The sequence below is a fragment of the Mobula birostris genome, chromosome 30 (assembly GCF_030028105.1).
Source record: "Mobula birostris isolate sMobBir1 chromosome 30, sMobBir1.hap1, whole genome shotgun sequence".
In the NCBI taxonomy this organism is placed as follows: domain Eukaryota; kingdom Metazoa; phylum Chordata; class Chondrichthyes; order Myliobatiformes; family Myliobatidae; genus Mobula; species Mobula birostris.
The window spans coordinates 28,076,587-28,092,673 of record NC_092399.1 but is presented as its reverse complement, the minus strand read 5'-3'; the positions used below and the strand labels follow the sequence as shown (position 1 = coordinate 28,092,673).

The 16,087-nt window shown below is 40.7% G+C and overlaps 1 protein-coding gene across 1 annotated transcript in view; it reads right to left on the bottom strand.

Moving 5' to 3' along the window:
• cdca8 (cell division cycle associated 8) overlaps window positions 1–16,087 on the bottom strand; it is a 28,516-nt gene extending 12,429 nt beyond the window's left edge. The window contains exons 1-5 of the mRNA XM_072247146.1: window positions 15,963–16,087; window positions 7,288–7,393; window positions 4,329–4,457; window positions 2,853–2,893; window positions 699–786 (exon numbers count right to left, since the gene is read on the bottom strand). Of these exons, the coding sequence (XP_072103247.1) occupies window positions 699–786; window positions 2,853–2,893; window positions 4,329–4,457; window positions 7,288–7,387 (358 nt within the window). The 5' untranslated portion in view covers window positions 7,388–7,393; window positions 15,963–16,087. The remainder of the gene's footprint in view (window positions 1–698; window positions 787–2,852; window positions 2,894–4,328; window positions 4,458–7,287; window positions 7,394–15,962) is intronic.

The following is a 16,087-nucleotide window of genomic DNA, read 5'->3' as shown; positions in this document are numbered from 1 at the left end:
TGCTCAAAGATATAAAATGGAACTCGGAAAACAGTGATAAGAGTCCTGGTCACTAAAGTGCAGGAAAGGTATAATAGCATTAGTGAACACAGAATTAATAGAATGTTGCCAGGGCTGTGATGTTTAATTATTAGCAAAGCTGGGGAGAGTTCCTTTGAAATGTGAGATTTAATTAAGATGTCTAAAATTCCAAATTCATTGATGGAAACGATCCATTTCTCTTGGGAGAGAACTCAATAACCAGGAGTCAAATCAAATATAGCTGGTGGAAAACATTAGAGGGGAATGGAAGGTTATTTTATCCCCATCAAGAGGACATTGAAGCACTGAAAATGCAGAAGAAGCAAAAAACTTCAATACACTTAATGCACTGTAACCTGCAAGTCATTTACCAAGAGCTGGAAACAACAATTAAATTCAATAGTACACTAGTGCGAGCAAGTAATCTTCTGTCCTATAATTTTCTACAGCTGCACAATGACTTTTACGCAAATAAATTGGCACTCCGAGGCAAACCGGTTCCTAATTTGGTCGACAAGAGTCATTTGTAAGCAGTCAGCTTTTCACTTAAGCAGAAAACTAAATAACTGTCAAAACCATAACTATATTTGTAGTTTATTTCATTTAAACATTTAGTTTCCTGCTTCATCTAGAAAGATTGACTCAGGACATTTTTGAAATTACTGTTAATAGCCTACGTTTTCTTGTAGTCTTCATTTGTGCAGCATCTTTCAAGATCTCCGATTCAATGGCTTCAACTTCTAAATAGGCAGCATTAATACGTTTCTGTAGTAAACAAAGGTAAAAATAAAATACATTTTCCAACCGTATAGCCCTTATTGCCCAGATAGCTAGAGATTCCATCTAAGATTCCAAAAGCAGGTAAAATCATTGAACAATGAAATATTGTGTTTGCTAGTTTCAAATAGGGCAATAGCCAAGTAGATTGTTGAATAAAATGTTTTCTTTCATTGTTTTAAAATTACAGCCTGTGATTTTCTAGTAATAGTAGAATTTAACAAAAAACTACTAATAGTTTATTTACAAAAGGAAGTGAAAATTAAAATAGCTGAAGCACATTACACTGTGATTAGTGCATCCATGACTCACAGCCTTGTCCACATGCAGTCGATGAACCATAGTAGCCTATTCGGGCCCAAGTCAGTTCAGTCATAGGTAATCTGCACTGAGTCCTTTCACTAAGTTTTATTACAGTTTTAATAAAAATTAATCATGAACATTTCAATTATTCTAGGGTCAGCAATTATCTGAAGAGAAATTCTTGTTGCTGGTGTCTTATGAAAGAAATGCATTAAATTACAAGGCAGTGTTGCAACTCTTCAGTTTTATAGTTGTGCCTGTCATTCTGAATTTCTCCTTGGGAAAAATTTCCTCCATCTCAGTATTTTAAATACTTCAATTTAATAACAAAAATAAATACAAAGTTTCAATATAGAAAGTCACAACACAGGAAATCACTCAGCCAGTGTGCATGTATCAATTTAAACCTAATCCCACTCTCCAGCTCTTAGTTTATAGCCCTACAAATCATAGCACAAATGCTCATCCGGGTTCCCTTTAAATACAGTAAGCATATTTTTGCCATCACCACTCTTACAAGCAGTGACCTCTAGACACCTGACACTTGTGGAATGAAATAACATTTTTCAAAGCCCCTTCAGTCAACCTGACAATTAACTTAAGCCCTTTCTCCCTAGTTACCGACCTCCTTGCTTAGGAAATAGGCCCTTTACCATATGCTGTTTTTTCTTAATTTTACACTCTACATTTAAATTTGCACCTCACTTTCCTTTGATACAAAAAAAAAGTATTAAATGCTCTTTATGCCACTAGCTTTAGGGCAGCATTGAAGGTTCTCTGGCTGTTTATCTGTCATGCGTCAACATTCTGACTCGTACAAGTGTGGACAGAACATACCTCTGGTACAGCTTCACCTTGGTGTGAATACCGCTGCACACAGATGTAGGGCTCTTCATTGCTGTTTCTGTAACAATTATTTTTCTGATTAGTCAGGGTTGTTAGCCCTGATCTGAGCTCCTGAAGCTGGAGGACGAGTAGACTACTAAGCCTGACCTCTACCATTTAACCTGTTTTGCATGGGTCACACACACACACACACAGTGCACAGTAGGCTAGAACTTGCTTACCTCACAATCACACCTTTAATTTTAGCATCATTAATAAATTTATTGAGCATGGGGGCAGCAACAAATTTCAAATCACTTATATTTATACACTGTAGCACAAAAATGCCTATTCTCATGATTCAACCTCCTTAGACTTTGTGTACCTTTCCTTAAACTGATATTTAACCATGTTATCCTGATGGGATCTGACAAAGCTCTGTATAACAATATTAGTCTCCCTTTCAATTCACACGCATTGCAAGTTACCATTCAAAACCCAAAACAATGAGGAATTAACTGCATTAAAAACCAATGAAATTCTTCACCCAGCTATCTGACAGGTGCAAGTGCATACATTTTGTTATTGCACTGGGTGCCATAAAGGAATTTGTACCACAGAATCTCTGCTGTGACTGGATACTCCAAAGTGTTTTCAATAGGCTACTAGACAAGATCTTCTCTTGATTACATTTTCATAACCAACTCCAATTTTATTGTTGACTAGACAGTTCACATCCTAATGCTGCTATAAATCTGCAACAATGATCGGTTATACAAGTTAGCATCAAGTAATAAAGTCTTATTTTCTTAATAAAGGAAGCCTTTGCAATCTTACCTCTCCAGAGAGACATTCAAATCTTAATGCAGCAATACAATTTGCACTAGGCACACAAAAGTTACATGCAACATCAGGAAAAGTCTTACTTGTTCAGCTGCAGCCACTGCCTCTGCACTTCCACCCATAGCTTTAAGAAACAAAATAAGAATAGGCATTTAGTAATACACATACAAGTGGAGATTTTAAAAAATTACCAGTCACAAACTGTTTCACGAAACCACACTTACGATTACCAACATAGTGAAAATGATGCACTGTCCGTTGGCAACCCAAACACATAAGGACAAAGTTTCAAATGAATACATTTATTTTAAACCTTTCTTTATAGCAATTATATAGCAGTATTCAAATGGCTGCATTTCTTAATCTGAGGACATCCATTCTTTGAGGGGCTGGATCTTAGGTCATTAACTAAACTGACAAGACTATTTTACAAACCTGATGAACAGAGGCAGGTGGAAGGAAATCAGAGCGCCTGGAGAAAGTCCACACATTCCACGGGGAGGGGAGGATGTACAGACAACGCCAGAATTGAACTCCGACGCCCCAAACTGTAATAGCGTCATGCTAACTGCTACGCTACTGTGTCGCCTTTATTACTACAACACCCTTTAATGAGGTTGCATGAGAATGTGATAGTTGAGCAATTCACCGATCATGAAAGGTAGGGATTCTTATATGGTCTTATGACATCAGAACTGCTTAAAGAAGATACTGAAGGAATCATGTTAATTTCCAAGCCTAGAATGGATCTGTAAAGTGCAAACAAACTTTGATTGCACACACTTTAGTAAATCATTTAACATTTTGAAAACTGCAGTTGAAAATGTACTGGCAACCAGCTGGACTCCTGACAATGCAATTAGCAACCTGCTGGATCCCGTATCAGAAGGGACATTATGGTAACAAGACTCTTCACAGAACAATTAAATTATCAAGGGAACAGTGGGTGGTACGAGAAATAAGCTAGAAAAGACCAAAAAGCTGCAAAGCTGATATCTGGGTGAACTAAATTCCCTAGTTGTTTGTCAGACAATGCCATTGGTGCTCAAAAACTTGTGTCAATTTAGGAACTTAAACACACAACTTATCTAATACAAATCAGTCTTTCATGATCCTATCCGCCACTGAAGTGGACGTGCAGGTACTCCTTATACACATCTTCAGTCTGGGATGTACTTCCTACTTTGTGGCTGGAGATTTATCATAGTAGGACTTCCACTTTGAAAGAAACCAGCAGAGGGCTGCCTGACAAAACAATGGTGAATTGTTGGCTCTCACGGTACTTGTGAAATCCCAAATTTGTCAGTTAAGTGGGGAAATTCCAATATTTCCACCACCAGAGCAAATTGTGGATCCTGCCACACATTTCTAAACTCCAGAGGGCAGAGTCTAAAATGCATTTTGTTTCTTCTAAAAAAAAAAGAGATACTATAAACTTAAAATAATAAAGGCTCATGTTATTAATGGAACTATTCTAGAAAATGCATCACTGACATTTGTGGAGATATTCCCAAGCTCATTCAAGGTACATAGCAATTACCCGAGATGTAATAACTTACCGAGGTATTCCAAATAGTTCATTTGTCTCACAGACTGTGGAAGTTTCATAATTGCACGACTGTAATGTGCTTCTACTGTAATGAGCATATTGTTCAAAGCTTTCTCCATCTCTCTTTTCCGCCGTTCAACTGCAAATGAAACAAAATCTGAGGTGAGACCAGCAGATATTAAGTACAATTACTGACTAATAAATTTATAACTGTTCGGCATCTTCGGAATTCAGTGCCATTATGAGCCTTTTCCCTAGTCACTGCAACATATTTACTAGAAACGTTCCCGCAATTTCACTGCACAAATTTCTTCTAAAAACATACAATGTGATTTCCCCCAAGAAATAATAGCCATATCCAAATTGATCTGTGGTCTTAACATATGGTATTAATTTCCTGTCCTAGTGTTTAATCAAGTTTTTTTTTTTTAAAAACTGCAACTGTTTAAGGTTAGCACAGAGGTTAAGTGCAACATACTTTTGCCTCAAAACTCAGCAAAAACTGCAACTATACAGGTCCTCCCCACGTTACAATTCCTTGACACGTCATGCCCGCAAATAGGTCAGGAGAATGGAGAGATTGAGCTACCATCTGTTGTCGGGCTGCGGACATCTTTTACCATGTGAAACTCTGTCTGAAGCAATATCATAGCCTGGTGCAAAGAAATCTGAATGCTTGAGTTAATTGATTAGAGGGTGGAAAACGTTACACCATTCAAGAAAGGGAGAAGGGACAACCCTGGGAATTATAGTCTTACTTCAGTGGTAGGCAAATTATTGGAGAAGATTATTAGAGACAGGACTAACAAACATTTGAGAAGCATAGTCTGATTAGGGATAGTCAGCATATGTGTATGTTAAATAGCATTTGCAAGAATGCTGCTGGAGAATTGCAACTATGCCACAAGTTTCTTTAGATCAGGATTATTTTCTTTGTCCTCCTAAAGGACAACTTTGTCTTAGGGTTTGGAGACTTGCGTGCTTCAATGACTCAGAGAGCTATGTTGGCTGGAGTCAGAGCCTGTGCTTTCACTCTTGGTACAGTCACCCATGCTAAACAGGTCAAATGATAGAGGCCAGGCAAAGAGTGGTCTACTGGTCCTCCAGCTTCGGGGCAGGTGATGCTTCTGAGACTGACTGAATTGCTTGAGGATATGACAAAACACAACGATGAAGGTAGAGAAATGGCTGAGGTGTATATGGATTTTAGGAAGGCATCCCCCTTGGTAGGCTCATTCAGAAAGTCAGTAGGCATGAGATTCATGAAAACTTGCCTGTGTGGATTCAGATTTTACTTACCCATAGAAGGGCGGAGGGTGGTTATAAATGAAGCACATTCTGCCTGGTGGTCAGTGACTAGTGATGTTCTACAGCAATCTGTTCTGGGACCCCCTTCTCTTTGTGATTCTTATACCTGACTTGGATGAGGAAGTGGAAGGGGGAGTTATTAAGTTTGCAGATGACACAAAAGTTGGTGGTGTTGTGGATAGTATAGAAGGCTGTCATAGGTTTCAACAGGACATTGACAAGATGCAGGGCTAGGTGGAGTTCAACCTGGAACACTGTGAAAGTAATTCATTTTGGAAGGTCAAATTTGAAGGCAGAGTATAGGGTTACTGGCAGGATTCTTAGTGTGGAGGAACAGAGCAATCTTGGGGTCCATGCCCATAGATTCCTCAAAGTTGTTGAGCAAGTTGTGAGGCTGTTAAAGAGTATGGAGTCTTGGCCTTCATTGGTTTGGGAATTGAGCTCAAGAACCGTGAGGTAATGTTACAACTCTACAAATGCCTGGATCGACCACATTTGGATATTGTGCTCAGTGCTGGTAGCCTCATAGGAAGCATGTAGAAGCTTTAGAAAGAGAGCACAGGAGATTTACCAGGATGCTGCCTGGATTGAGAGCATATCTTATGAAGATAGGCTGAGAGAACTAGGGCTTTTCTGTTTGGAATGAAGGAGGACGAAAGGTGACTTGACAAGAGGGATATACGAGAGGCACAGATAGAGATGTACAAGATAACTGGCATAGATTGAGTAGATAGCTAGAGATTTTTCCCAGGGTGGAAATGGCTAATACAAGAGGGCATGATTTTAAGGTGACTGGAGGAAAGAGTGGGGTGGGGAGTGTCAGAAGTATTAGATAGAGTGTGGTAGGTGTGTGGAATGCCCTTTCAGGGGTGGTGGTGGAGGCAGAAACATTAGTGATATGTAAAGAACTTAGATAAGCACATGGATGATTTAAAAATCAAGGGATATGTGGGGGGAGGTAATAGGATGGCAAGATTATTCTCAGAGTAGGTTAAAAGGTCAGGACAACACGTGTATCGAAGGGTCTATACAGTGTTGTAATGTTCTACGTTTTGGAAACGCCCTGATTGGCCCATGTTTTCAGTTAGGTACTTTGCCGGGTGGCCACATTTCCACCTTGCAAGCAGTTCTCAGGAACAGAACACCAGCACAACCTGGAGAGAACATTACCAATAACTTCCCCCGGAAGGAAAAAGGTGGAATGGCAAAGAACAGAAAAGGACAGATTTTTTAAAAAATTGACATAAGTTTGACCTGAAATTATATAATATAGCTTAAGAATTATGTAATTAATGGAAAGAGTACAGATAAAGCCAAGTTATTGTGAACTAGTTCAAATTCATGTAGGACCAGCAATAACAGAAAACACTAAATATGAACAGATCAGGATCATGTGTAAAAAAAAATGTTAACAGTACAGATAGATGATCTTGCATCAGAAGTTGATTGTTTGCTGAAAGTTATTAATCTGTTTAATAAACCAGTAGAAAAAGTAGTGACTGTAAAGTCAAACACAAACAGAAAGTATGAGTGACTGATGAACACAGAATTACATGGAGGTCACAGGATTAACTCGTTTAAACAAGAGAGCAGAGAACCAGGGTGAATTGAAATGTACTCCCTGTACAGATTTTAGAGATAGGACCAGTTAACTAGTATACCTTCAATGTCAAAATCCTTTAGAAAAGCCTGCAGTTTTTCATGCTTCTTTAAGTCCAGTGAATTATTTTTGCGACCAGTTGCTTTTCGTTTTGATGGCATTCTTTCCTGAAAGAGGAATTGAAAATAACCTCGTACAGTAGTTGTGATAACCAATGTCATGATTTTATTCAAGGATTACAGCTTCCTAAGAATAAAAATTCTTATCTACTTCTACCAGCTTTAAAATTCAGATGTTAGAGCTTTGAGTCAGTACTTAATGCTAATGCCACATTTTGAAAGATTAACACCAGTGTGCTTACTTGACAAAGTCAATTCCCATTTTATATAAGTACGATTTAATTTCACCAGAAGTTTTTGAAACACTTCTTCTAACACCGTTTGAAACTTTGGACAAGAACATTTGTCAATTATACAAGTATCTCCATTTCACCAAGTCAGTAAACGCGACGATGAAGAGATTAAGATTCCAGAAGATCAAAGGGATCACAAGTAATTGATTCTTTCAATAAATTAAATAAATTAATTTGAATATACATAAATATCACATTGTCAGCTTCAGCACAGGAAAGGATAGATCAAAGTTCTTTCTACATATTGGAAACCTAGAACCAGCAGACCCACGTACTTGAATAATTAAAATATTGTAAGACAGCTGCAGAAAATAATCCAGTCGACTAATGGACAGTGAGTTATATATCAGCTATGATTCTGTGTTATGTCTTTCCCGATTTGGATTATTACCTTATCTTTAATTAGATTTCAGTAATTGTAAGTTCACTGCTGTTGTTGATAGCACATATCTTGTTGTTAAGCAATTAGCTTGTTATCAAGGTGGCCAATTATATAGTTTGTATGTTTCAGTCAGTGAGAAGCACTTTGTTAGTGTCAAAGGAATTTCAATTAATATTTGAATCTGCCTCTTGTGAGAACACCAGAAAGTAATATCTTTTATTACTGGCTCCTTGCATTCTGTAATGCACTGGTAAATAATAAAACTGCTTTCAACTACAGCCACGCTGGGACAGGAGTTATCCATCTGTCCAGCTTGAGAAAATGGGAAAAAACTCTTTACATTAGAAAGTTTTTGACAAGAACAGGCTATTTGGACCCACAAAGCTTGCCAAATTCCTATTCACATAGTGTTTTGAAATAACTATCAAGTTTAGATTCAAAAGTCTCTCAGGTACTACTCTCAACCACACAACTAAGTAGTTTGTTTCATGTGTCTACAACTTGCTGTACAAAGAAATGCTTTCTGATGTTTGACTGAAATCTCCCTTTAACCAGTCTCCACCTATGGCCCCACGTCCTCCTTGATGGATTAATTTTGAAATAGCATCTGGCATCCACCTTACTTATACCCTTAATGATTTTGAACACTTTTATCATGTCTCCTCTCATTCTACGTCTACTTAGGGTAAAAAGATTGACCGGTAATTCTTTCAACCTTTCTTCATAGCTCATACCCTTCAGACCTGGAATGAGTCTCATCACCCTTTTCTGAACTTCGTCCAGTGGCTTCACATCCCTCACAAAATATGGAGACCAAAATTGTACACAGTACTCAAGGTGTGGCCTCACAAGTGCATTACACAGCTCAAGGTGAACAGCTCCAGACTTGAACTCTACTGTGTGCATTGTATAGTCCAACATTCTATTAGCCTTCCTAATCGCTTCTGTGCATTGTCCAGATGTTGATAGTGATGAGTCTACCAGGACACCTAAATTGTTCTCATACAGTGCACTTTCTAACTCAAGACACCCGCATTGTATATTTATATCTAATATTTCTATTTCCTATGTGCAACATTTTACATTTACTTGCACTAAATTTCACCTATTTATCTGCCCACATTGAACTTTGTTTAGATCTATTAATTCTGCTGCCCGAATGTTATAATGTTTCTGCCCGTTCATAAAATGCAGCATTAGTAAAACACAAATTCCCTTTTGAACTCATCTGGCTTTCTGCTAACATAACTGTTTTTATCAGCTGCTTTTCCATCTCATTCTTTATTAATGCTCCCATTCTTTCACCTACTTATTGGTCTATAGTTACCAGGGTCAGTGCAATCACCCTTCTTGTATAGCAGGACAATATTAGCCCATTTCCAGTCCTTAGGGATTTCACCAGTCTTCACTGACTTTTGAAAAAATTACATTAGGATTTGTATATATAATCACAGACCTTCTTAAGTACCTTGGATATACATTGTCTGGCCCTGGAGATTTAAACTTCCAGCCTTCCCAGCTGAAGCAGGAACTCACTTTCTGAGATCTCCAAGTTACTGAAAACAACCTTATTTTTCTCTACGCTAACTGGCATATTGCTAACATCTTCGCAAGTGAATCTTAAGCACAAGTTTAAGGTATCTGCTACGTCCTTCTCTGCATAATTTATCATACCACTATTATTTCAAATATACTTAACTTCTGGTTCATTACATAACACCCAGTCCAATACAGCAAATCTCCTAGTAGGCTCAACAACAAACTGCTCTAAAAAGCCATCTCTTAGGCATTCAACAAACTCACTCTTGAGATCCATTATCAACCTAACTTTCCCCAATCGACCTGCATGTTAAAATCTCCAATGACGATCATAACATTGCCCTTTTGACACACCTTTTCTATTTTCTGTTGTAATCTGTGGTCCACATCCCAGCCACTGCTGGGAGGCCTGTATATAACTGCCATCAGGGTCCTTTTACCCTTGCAGTTTCTTAACTCAACCCACAAGGATTCAACATCTTCCAGTCCTATGTCACATCTTTCTACTGATTTGATGCCATTCATTACCAGTAGAGCCACACCTCCCCCTCTGGCTGCCTTCCTAACCCTTTGATACAACGGAGATTCAGCTCCCAGCTACAACCATCCTTCAGCTACGATTCAGCGATGGCCACATCATACCTGGCAATCTGTAATAGTGCAACAAGATCATCCACTTTATTACTTATACTACGCACATTGAGATACAACACCCTGAGTACTGTATTTGCTACCCTTTCTGAATTTGCATCCCTAATGTACTGATGTTCTATATCCTCCTGAAGTTTCCCTATATAGCCCCTTGCACAAATCCCTCTGCCACCCGATTTTGTAATAACAGTAAACATCCCTTCACCTAAATTAAACCAGTAAGTTGTCAGCAGTAGCGAGTCCACAGGGTCATCCTGCAGTCCCCCAATAGTCAGCCTCCCTACTGTCAATCTGTACCAATGTATTTTACCCTTATTCCCATGCTCTATAATCTGTTTTAGATTTACTCAGATGACACCTCAACCAACATCCAAAGAGACCAAATACATACCATTGACTGGTTTGCCTTTTAGCTATTCTGCTAGTTAATGAAAATGAATCATTAACCTTGCACTCAACATCAAGACCAAAAAGTTGATTAGAGACTTCAGTAAGGGTAAGACAAGGGAACATAAACCAATCCTTCAGAAATGGAAAGTGTGAGAAATTTCAAGTTCCTGGGTATCAATATCTCGAGGACCTAACCTGGATGCAACATATCGATGCAGCTATTAAGAAGGCAAGCCAGCAGCTATATTTCATTCAGAGTTTGAGGGGATTTGGTTTGTCAACTAAAACACTCAAAAACCCCTACAAATGTACAGTGGAGTGCATTCTGACCGGGCACATCATCGACTGGTATGGGTGGGGGGGGGTGGGGGGGGTGTATACAGCACAAGATCTAAATAATTTTCAGAAACTTGTTAAATTAGTCAGTTCCATCATGGGTACCAGCCTCCGTAATATCCAAAACATCCTCAAGGACCCATCATTAAGGATCTCCACCACCCAGGACATGCCCTCTTCACACTGTTACTGTCAGGTAGGAGGTACAGAAGCCTAAAGGCACACACTCAGTGATTCAGGAACAGCTTCTTCCCCTTTGCCATCTGGTTGCTAAATAAACATAGAACCCATGAACACTACCTCATTACTTTCTTTTTATTTCTGTTACTTTGCACTACTTTAACTTAACTATTTAATAGACATATATTTAATGTAACCCAGTTTTTTCTCTATAATTATAGAAACATTGAAAATAGGTGCAGGAGTAGGCCATTCGGCTCTTCGAGCCTGCACCACCATTCAGTATGATCATGGCTGATCATCCAACTCAGAACCCTGTACCAGCCTTCCCTCCATACCCCTGATCCCTTTAGCCACAAGGTCCATATCTAACTCCCTCTTAAATATAGCCAATGAACTGGCCTCAACTGTTTCCTGTGGCAGAGAATTCCACAGATTCACCACTCTGTGTGTGAAGAAGTTTTTCCTAATCTTGGTCCTAAAAGGCTTCTCCTTTATCCTCAAACTGTGACCCCTCGTTCTGGACTTCCCCAACATCGGGAACAATCTTCCTGCATCTAGCCTGTCCAATCCCTTTAGGATTTTATACGTTTCAATCAGATCCCCCCTCAATCTTCTAAATTCCAATAAGTATAAGCCTAGTTCATCCAGTCTTTCATCATATGAAAGTCCTGCCATCCCAGGAATCAATCTGGTGAACCTTCTTTGTACTCGCTCTATGGTAAGGATGTCTTTCCTCAGATTAGGGGACCAAAATTGCACACAATACTCCAGGTGTGGTCTCACCAAGGCCTTGTACAACTGCAGTAGTACCTCCCTACTCCTGTACTCGAATCCTCTTGCTATAAATGCCAGCATACCATTCCCCTTTTTCACCGCCTGCTGTACCTGCATGCCCACTTTCAATGACTGGTGTATAATGACACCCAGGTCTCAAAGCACCTCCCCTTTTCCTAATTGGTCACCATTCAGATAATATTTGTTTTCCTGTTTTTGCCACCAAAGTGGATAACCTCACATTTATCCACATTAAATTGCATCTGCCATGAATTTGCCCACTCACCTAACCTATCCAAGTCACCCTGCATCCTCTTAGCATCCTCCTCACAATTAACACTGCCGCCCAGCTTTGTGTCATCCGCAAACTTGGAGATACTGCATTTAATTCCCTCATCCAAGTCATTAATATATATTGTAAACAACTGGGGTCCCAGCACTGAGCCTTGCGGTACCCCACTAGTCACTGCCTGCCATTCTGAAAAGGTCCCGTTTATTTCCACTCTTTGCTTCCTGTCTGTCAACTAATTCTCTATCCACATCAATACCTTACCCCCAATACCATGTGCTTTAAGTTTGCACACTAATCTCCTGTGTGGGACCTTGTCAAAAGCCTTTTGAAAATCCAAATATACCACATCCACTGGTTCTCCCCTATCCACCCTACTAGTTACATCCTCAAAAAATTCTATGAGATTCGTCAAACATGATTTTCCTTTCACAAATCCATGCTGACTTTGTCCGATGATTTCACCGCTTTCCAAATGTGCTGTTATCACATCTTTGATAACTGACTCTAGCAGTTTCCCCACCACCAATGTTAGGCTAACCGGTCTATAATTCCCCGGTTTCTCTCTCCCTCCTTTTTTTAAAAAGTGGGGTTACATTAGTCACCCTCCAAGCCTCAGGAACTAGTCCAGAATCTAAAGAGTTTTGAAAAATTATCACTAACGCATCCAGTATTTCTTGGGCTACTTCCTTAAGCACTCTGGGATGCAGACCACCTGCCCCTGGGGATTTATCTGCCTTTAATCCCTTCAATTTACCTAACACCACTTCCCTACTAACATGTATTTCCCTCAGTTCCTCCATCTCACTGAACCCTCTGTCCCCTACTATTTCCGGAAGATTATTTATGTCCTGCTTAGTGAAGACAGAACCAAAGTAATTATTCAATTGGTCTGCCATGTCCTTGCTCCCCATAATCAATTCACCTGTTTCTGTCTGTAGGGGACCTACATTTGTCTTAACCAATCTTTTTCTTTTCACATATCTATAAAAGCTTTTACAGTCAGTTTTTATGTTCCCTGCCAGTTTTTTCTCAATCTTTTTTTCCCTTTCCTAATTAAGCCCTTTGTCCTCCTCTGCTGGACTCTGAATTTCTCCCAGTCCTCAGGCGAGCCACTTTTTCTGGCTAATTTGTATGCTTCTTCTTTGGAATTGATACTATCCCTAATTTCCCTTGTCAGCCACGGGTGCACTACCTTCCTTGATTTATTCTTCTGCCAAACTGGGATGAACAATTGTTGTAGTTCATCCGTGCGATCTTTAAATGCTTGCCATTGCATATCCACCATCAAACCTTTAAGTGTCATTTGCCAGTCTACCTTATCTAATTCACATCTCATACCTTCAAAGTTACCCTTAAGTTCAGAACCTTTGCTTCTGAATTAACTATGTCACTCACCATCTTAATGAAGAATTCCACCATATTATGGTCACTCTTACCCAAGGGACCTCTCACGACAAGATTGCTAATTAACCCTTCCTCATTGCTCAATACCTAGTCTAGAATGGCCTGCTCTCTAGTTGGTTCCTCAACATGTTGGTTCAAAAAACCATCCCGCATACATTCCAAGAAATCATCTTCCTCAGCACCCTTACCAATTTGGTTCACCCAATCTACATGTAGATTGAAGTCACCCATTATAACTGCTGTTCCTTTATTGCACACATTTCTAATTTCCTGTTTAATACCATCCCCAACCTCACTACTACTGCTAGGTGGCCTGTACACAACTCCCACCAGCGTTTTCTGTCCCTTAGTGTTACGCAGCTCTACCCATATCGATTCCACATCTTCCCAGCTAATGTCCTTTTTTTCTCTTGCGTTAATCTCCTCTCTAACCAGCAATGCTACCCCACCTCCTTTTCTTTCATGTCTATCCCTCCTGAATATTGAATATCCCTGAATGTTGAGCTCCCATCCCTGGTCACGCTGGAGCCATGTCTCTGTGATCCCAACTATATCATAATCATTAATAACAATCTGCACTTTTAATTCATCCACCTTGTTTACGAATGCTCCTTGCATTGACACACAAAGCCTTCAGGCGCGCTTTTACAACACTCTTAGCCCTTATACAATTATGTTGAAAAGTAGACCTTTTTGATTTTTGCCCTGGATTTGCCGGCCTGCCACTTTTACTTTTCACCTTACTACTTTTTGCTTCTACCCTCATTTTACACCCCTCTGTCTCTCTGCACTGGTTCCCATCCCCCTGTTGTGAACTAACCTCCTCTCTCCTAGTCTCTTTAATTTGATTCCCACCCCCCAACCATTCTAGTTTAAAGTCACTTCAGTAGTCCTTGCAAATCTCCCCACCAGGATATTCGTCCCCCTAGGATTCAAGTGTAACCCGTCCTTTTTGTACAGGTCACGCCTGTGCCAAAAGAGGTCCCAATGATCCAAAAACTTGAATCCCTGCCCCCTGCTCCAATCTCTCAGCCACACATTTATCCTCCACCTCATTGCATTCCTACTCTCACTGTCGCATGGCACAGGCAGTAATCTCGAGATTACTACCTTTGCGGTCCTTTTTCTCAACTCCCTATATTCTCCTTTCAGGACCTCTTCCCTCTTCCTACCTATGTCATTGGTACCTATATGTACCACGACCTCTGGCTCCTCACCCTCCCACTTCAGGACATCACGTACTTAATCATACTGCTGCTGTAAATTTAACATGTGCCAGTAATATTAAACCAGATTCATCTTACAAAAAATTGCTCTCAGATGTATGAAAGAAATTCTGATCATTCTGAAGATCCTGACATCTATTGGGCTTTAACTTTTTCTCCACTAATGCTGCCTGACCCAACATCCTTGTACCAGAGGCTGCCCACCAGGGTCCATTCATTTAGAGCTTAGAAGCATAACCTTTAGCCCACCACATCCATGCCAGTTTCTTGCTCATCTATATCTCTTTCTTTAATTGCTGAGATATGGCTAGTATGGGGGTAAATGCTTCAAGCATTAGACAGCACAGAACCAGCTCACCGTGTCAGTCCCAACCTTTGTAACATTTGCACTGAGCATTCTCTGACATGTATTCCATGGTCTCCTTTACTACGGTGAGGGAGCCAGACTCAGGTTGGAGGAGCAACACCTTATATTCTGCCTGGGTAGCCACCAACCTGATGGCATGAGCATCGGTTTCTAGAACTTCTGATAATTGAACCCCTCCCATCCCACCTCAACTCCTTACCTGCTCATCACCTCCCTCTGGTGCTCCTCTCCCTTCCCTTTCCTCCAGGGTCTTCTGTTCTCCCTCCCGTCAGATTCCATTCCCCCTTCTCCAGCCCTTTCTTTCACCTATCAACATGCCAGCTCTTTACTTCACCCCTCCCTCCTCCCAGTTTCACCTAACCTGCCATCTTCTTGCTCCAAGTTATACCCCCCCCCCTCAGTCCTGAGGCCGGGTCTCGGCCCAAAACATCTTTTCCACAGATGCTGCCTGGCCTGCCGAGTTCCTCCAGCATTCTGTGTGCATTGCGGGCATTCTAACTGGTTGCATTACCGCCCAGGACGGAGGGGCCACGGCACAGGCTCAGAAAACTCGAGGATATCTTTAAAAGGCAGAACGTATCCGAAAGTCACCGCTCCGGCGGACGGACTCCCCAGGGACGCCGTGTATTGGGCAGCCCAGCCGCTGTGGACAACCTCCTCCTTCCCCACACCCCGCTTTCCCGTAAGCAGCCGCCTCCCCACCCTCCACCCCTCTCCCATGAGGAGCAGCAGCACCGCCGCCTCCTCCTCCTCCACCCCCGGGACCCAACACCACCATACCCGCAAGGTAGTCCGCCTTAGACCGACAGCAGGCTCCGCTCTCTTCCTTTTCTCCGCACAGCCGCGGCCCGCCTCACAGTTTGAATTTCAAACACAACGGACCCACACCAGAGCCTGCGACCGCC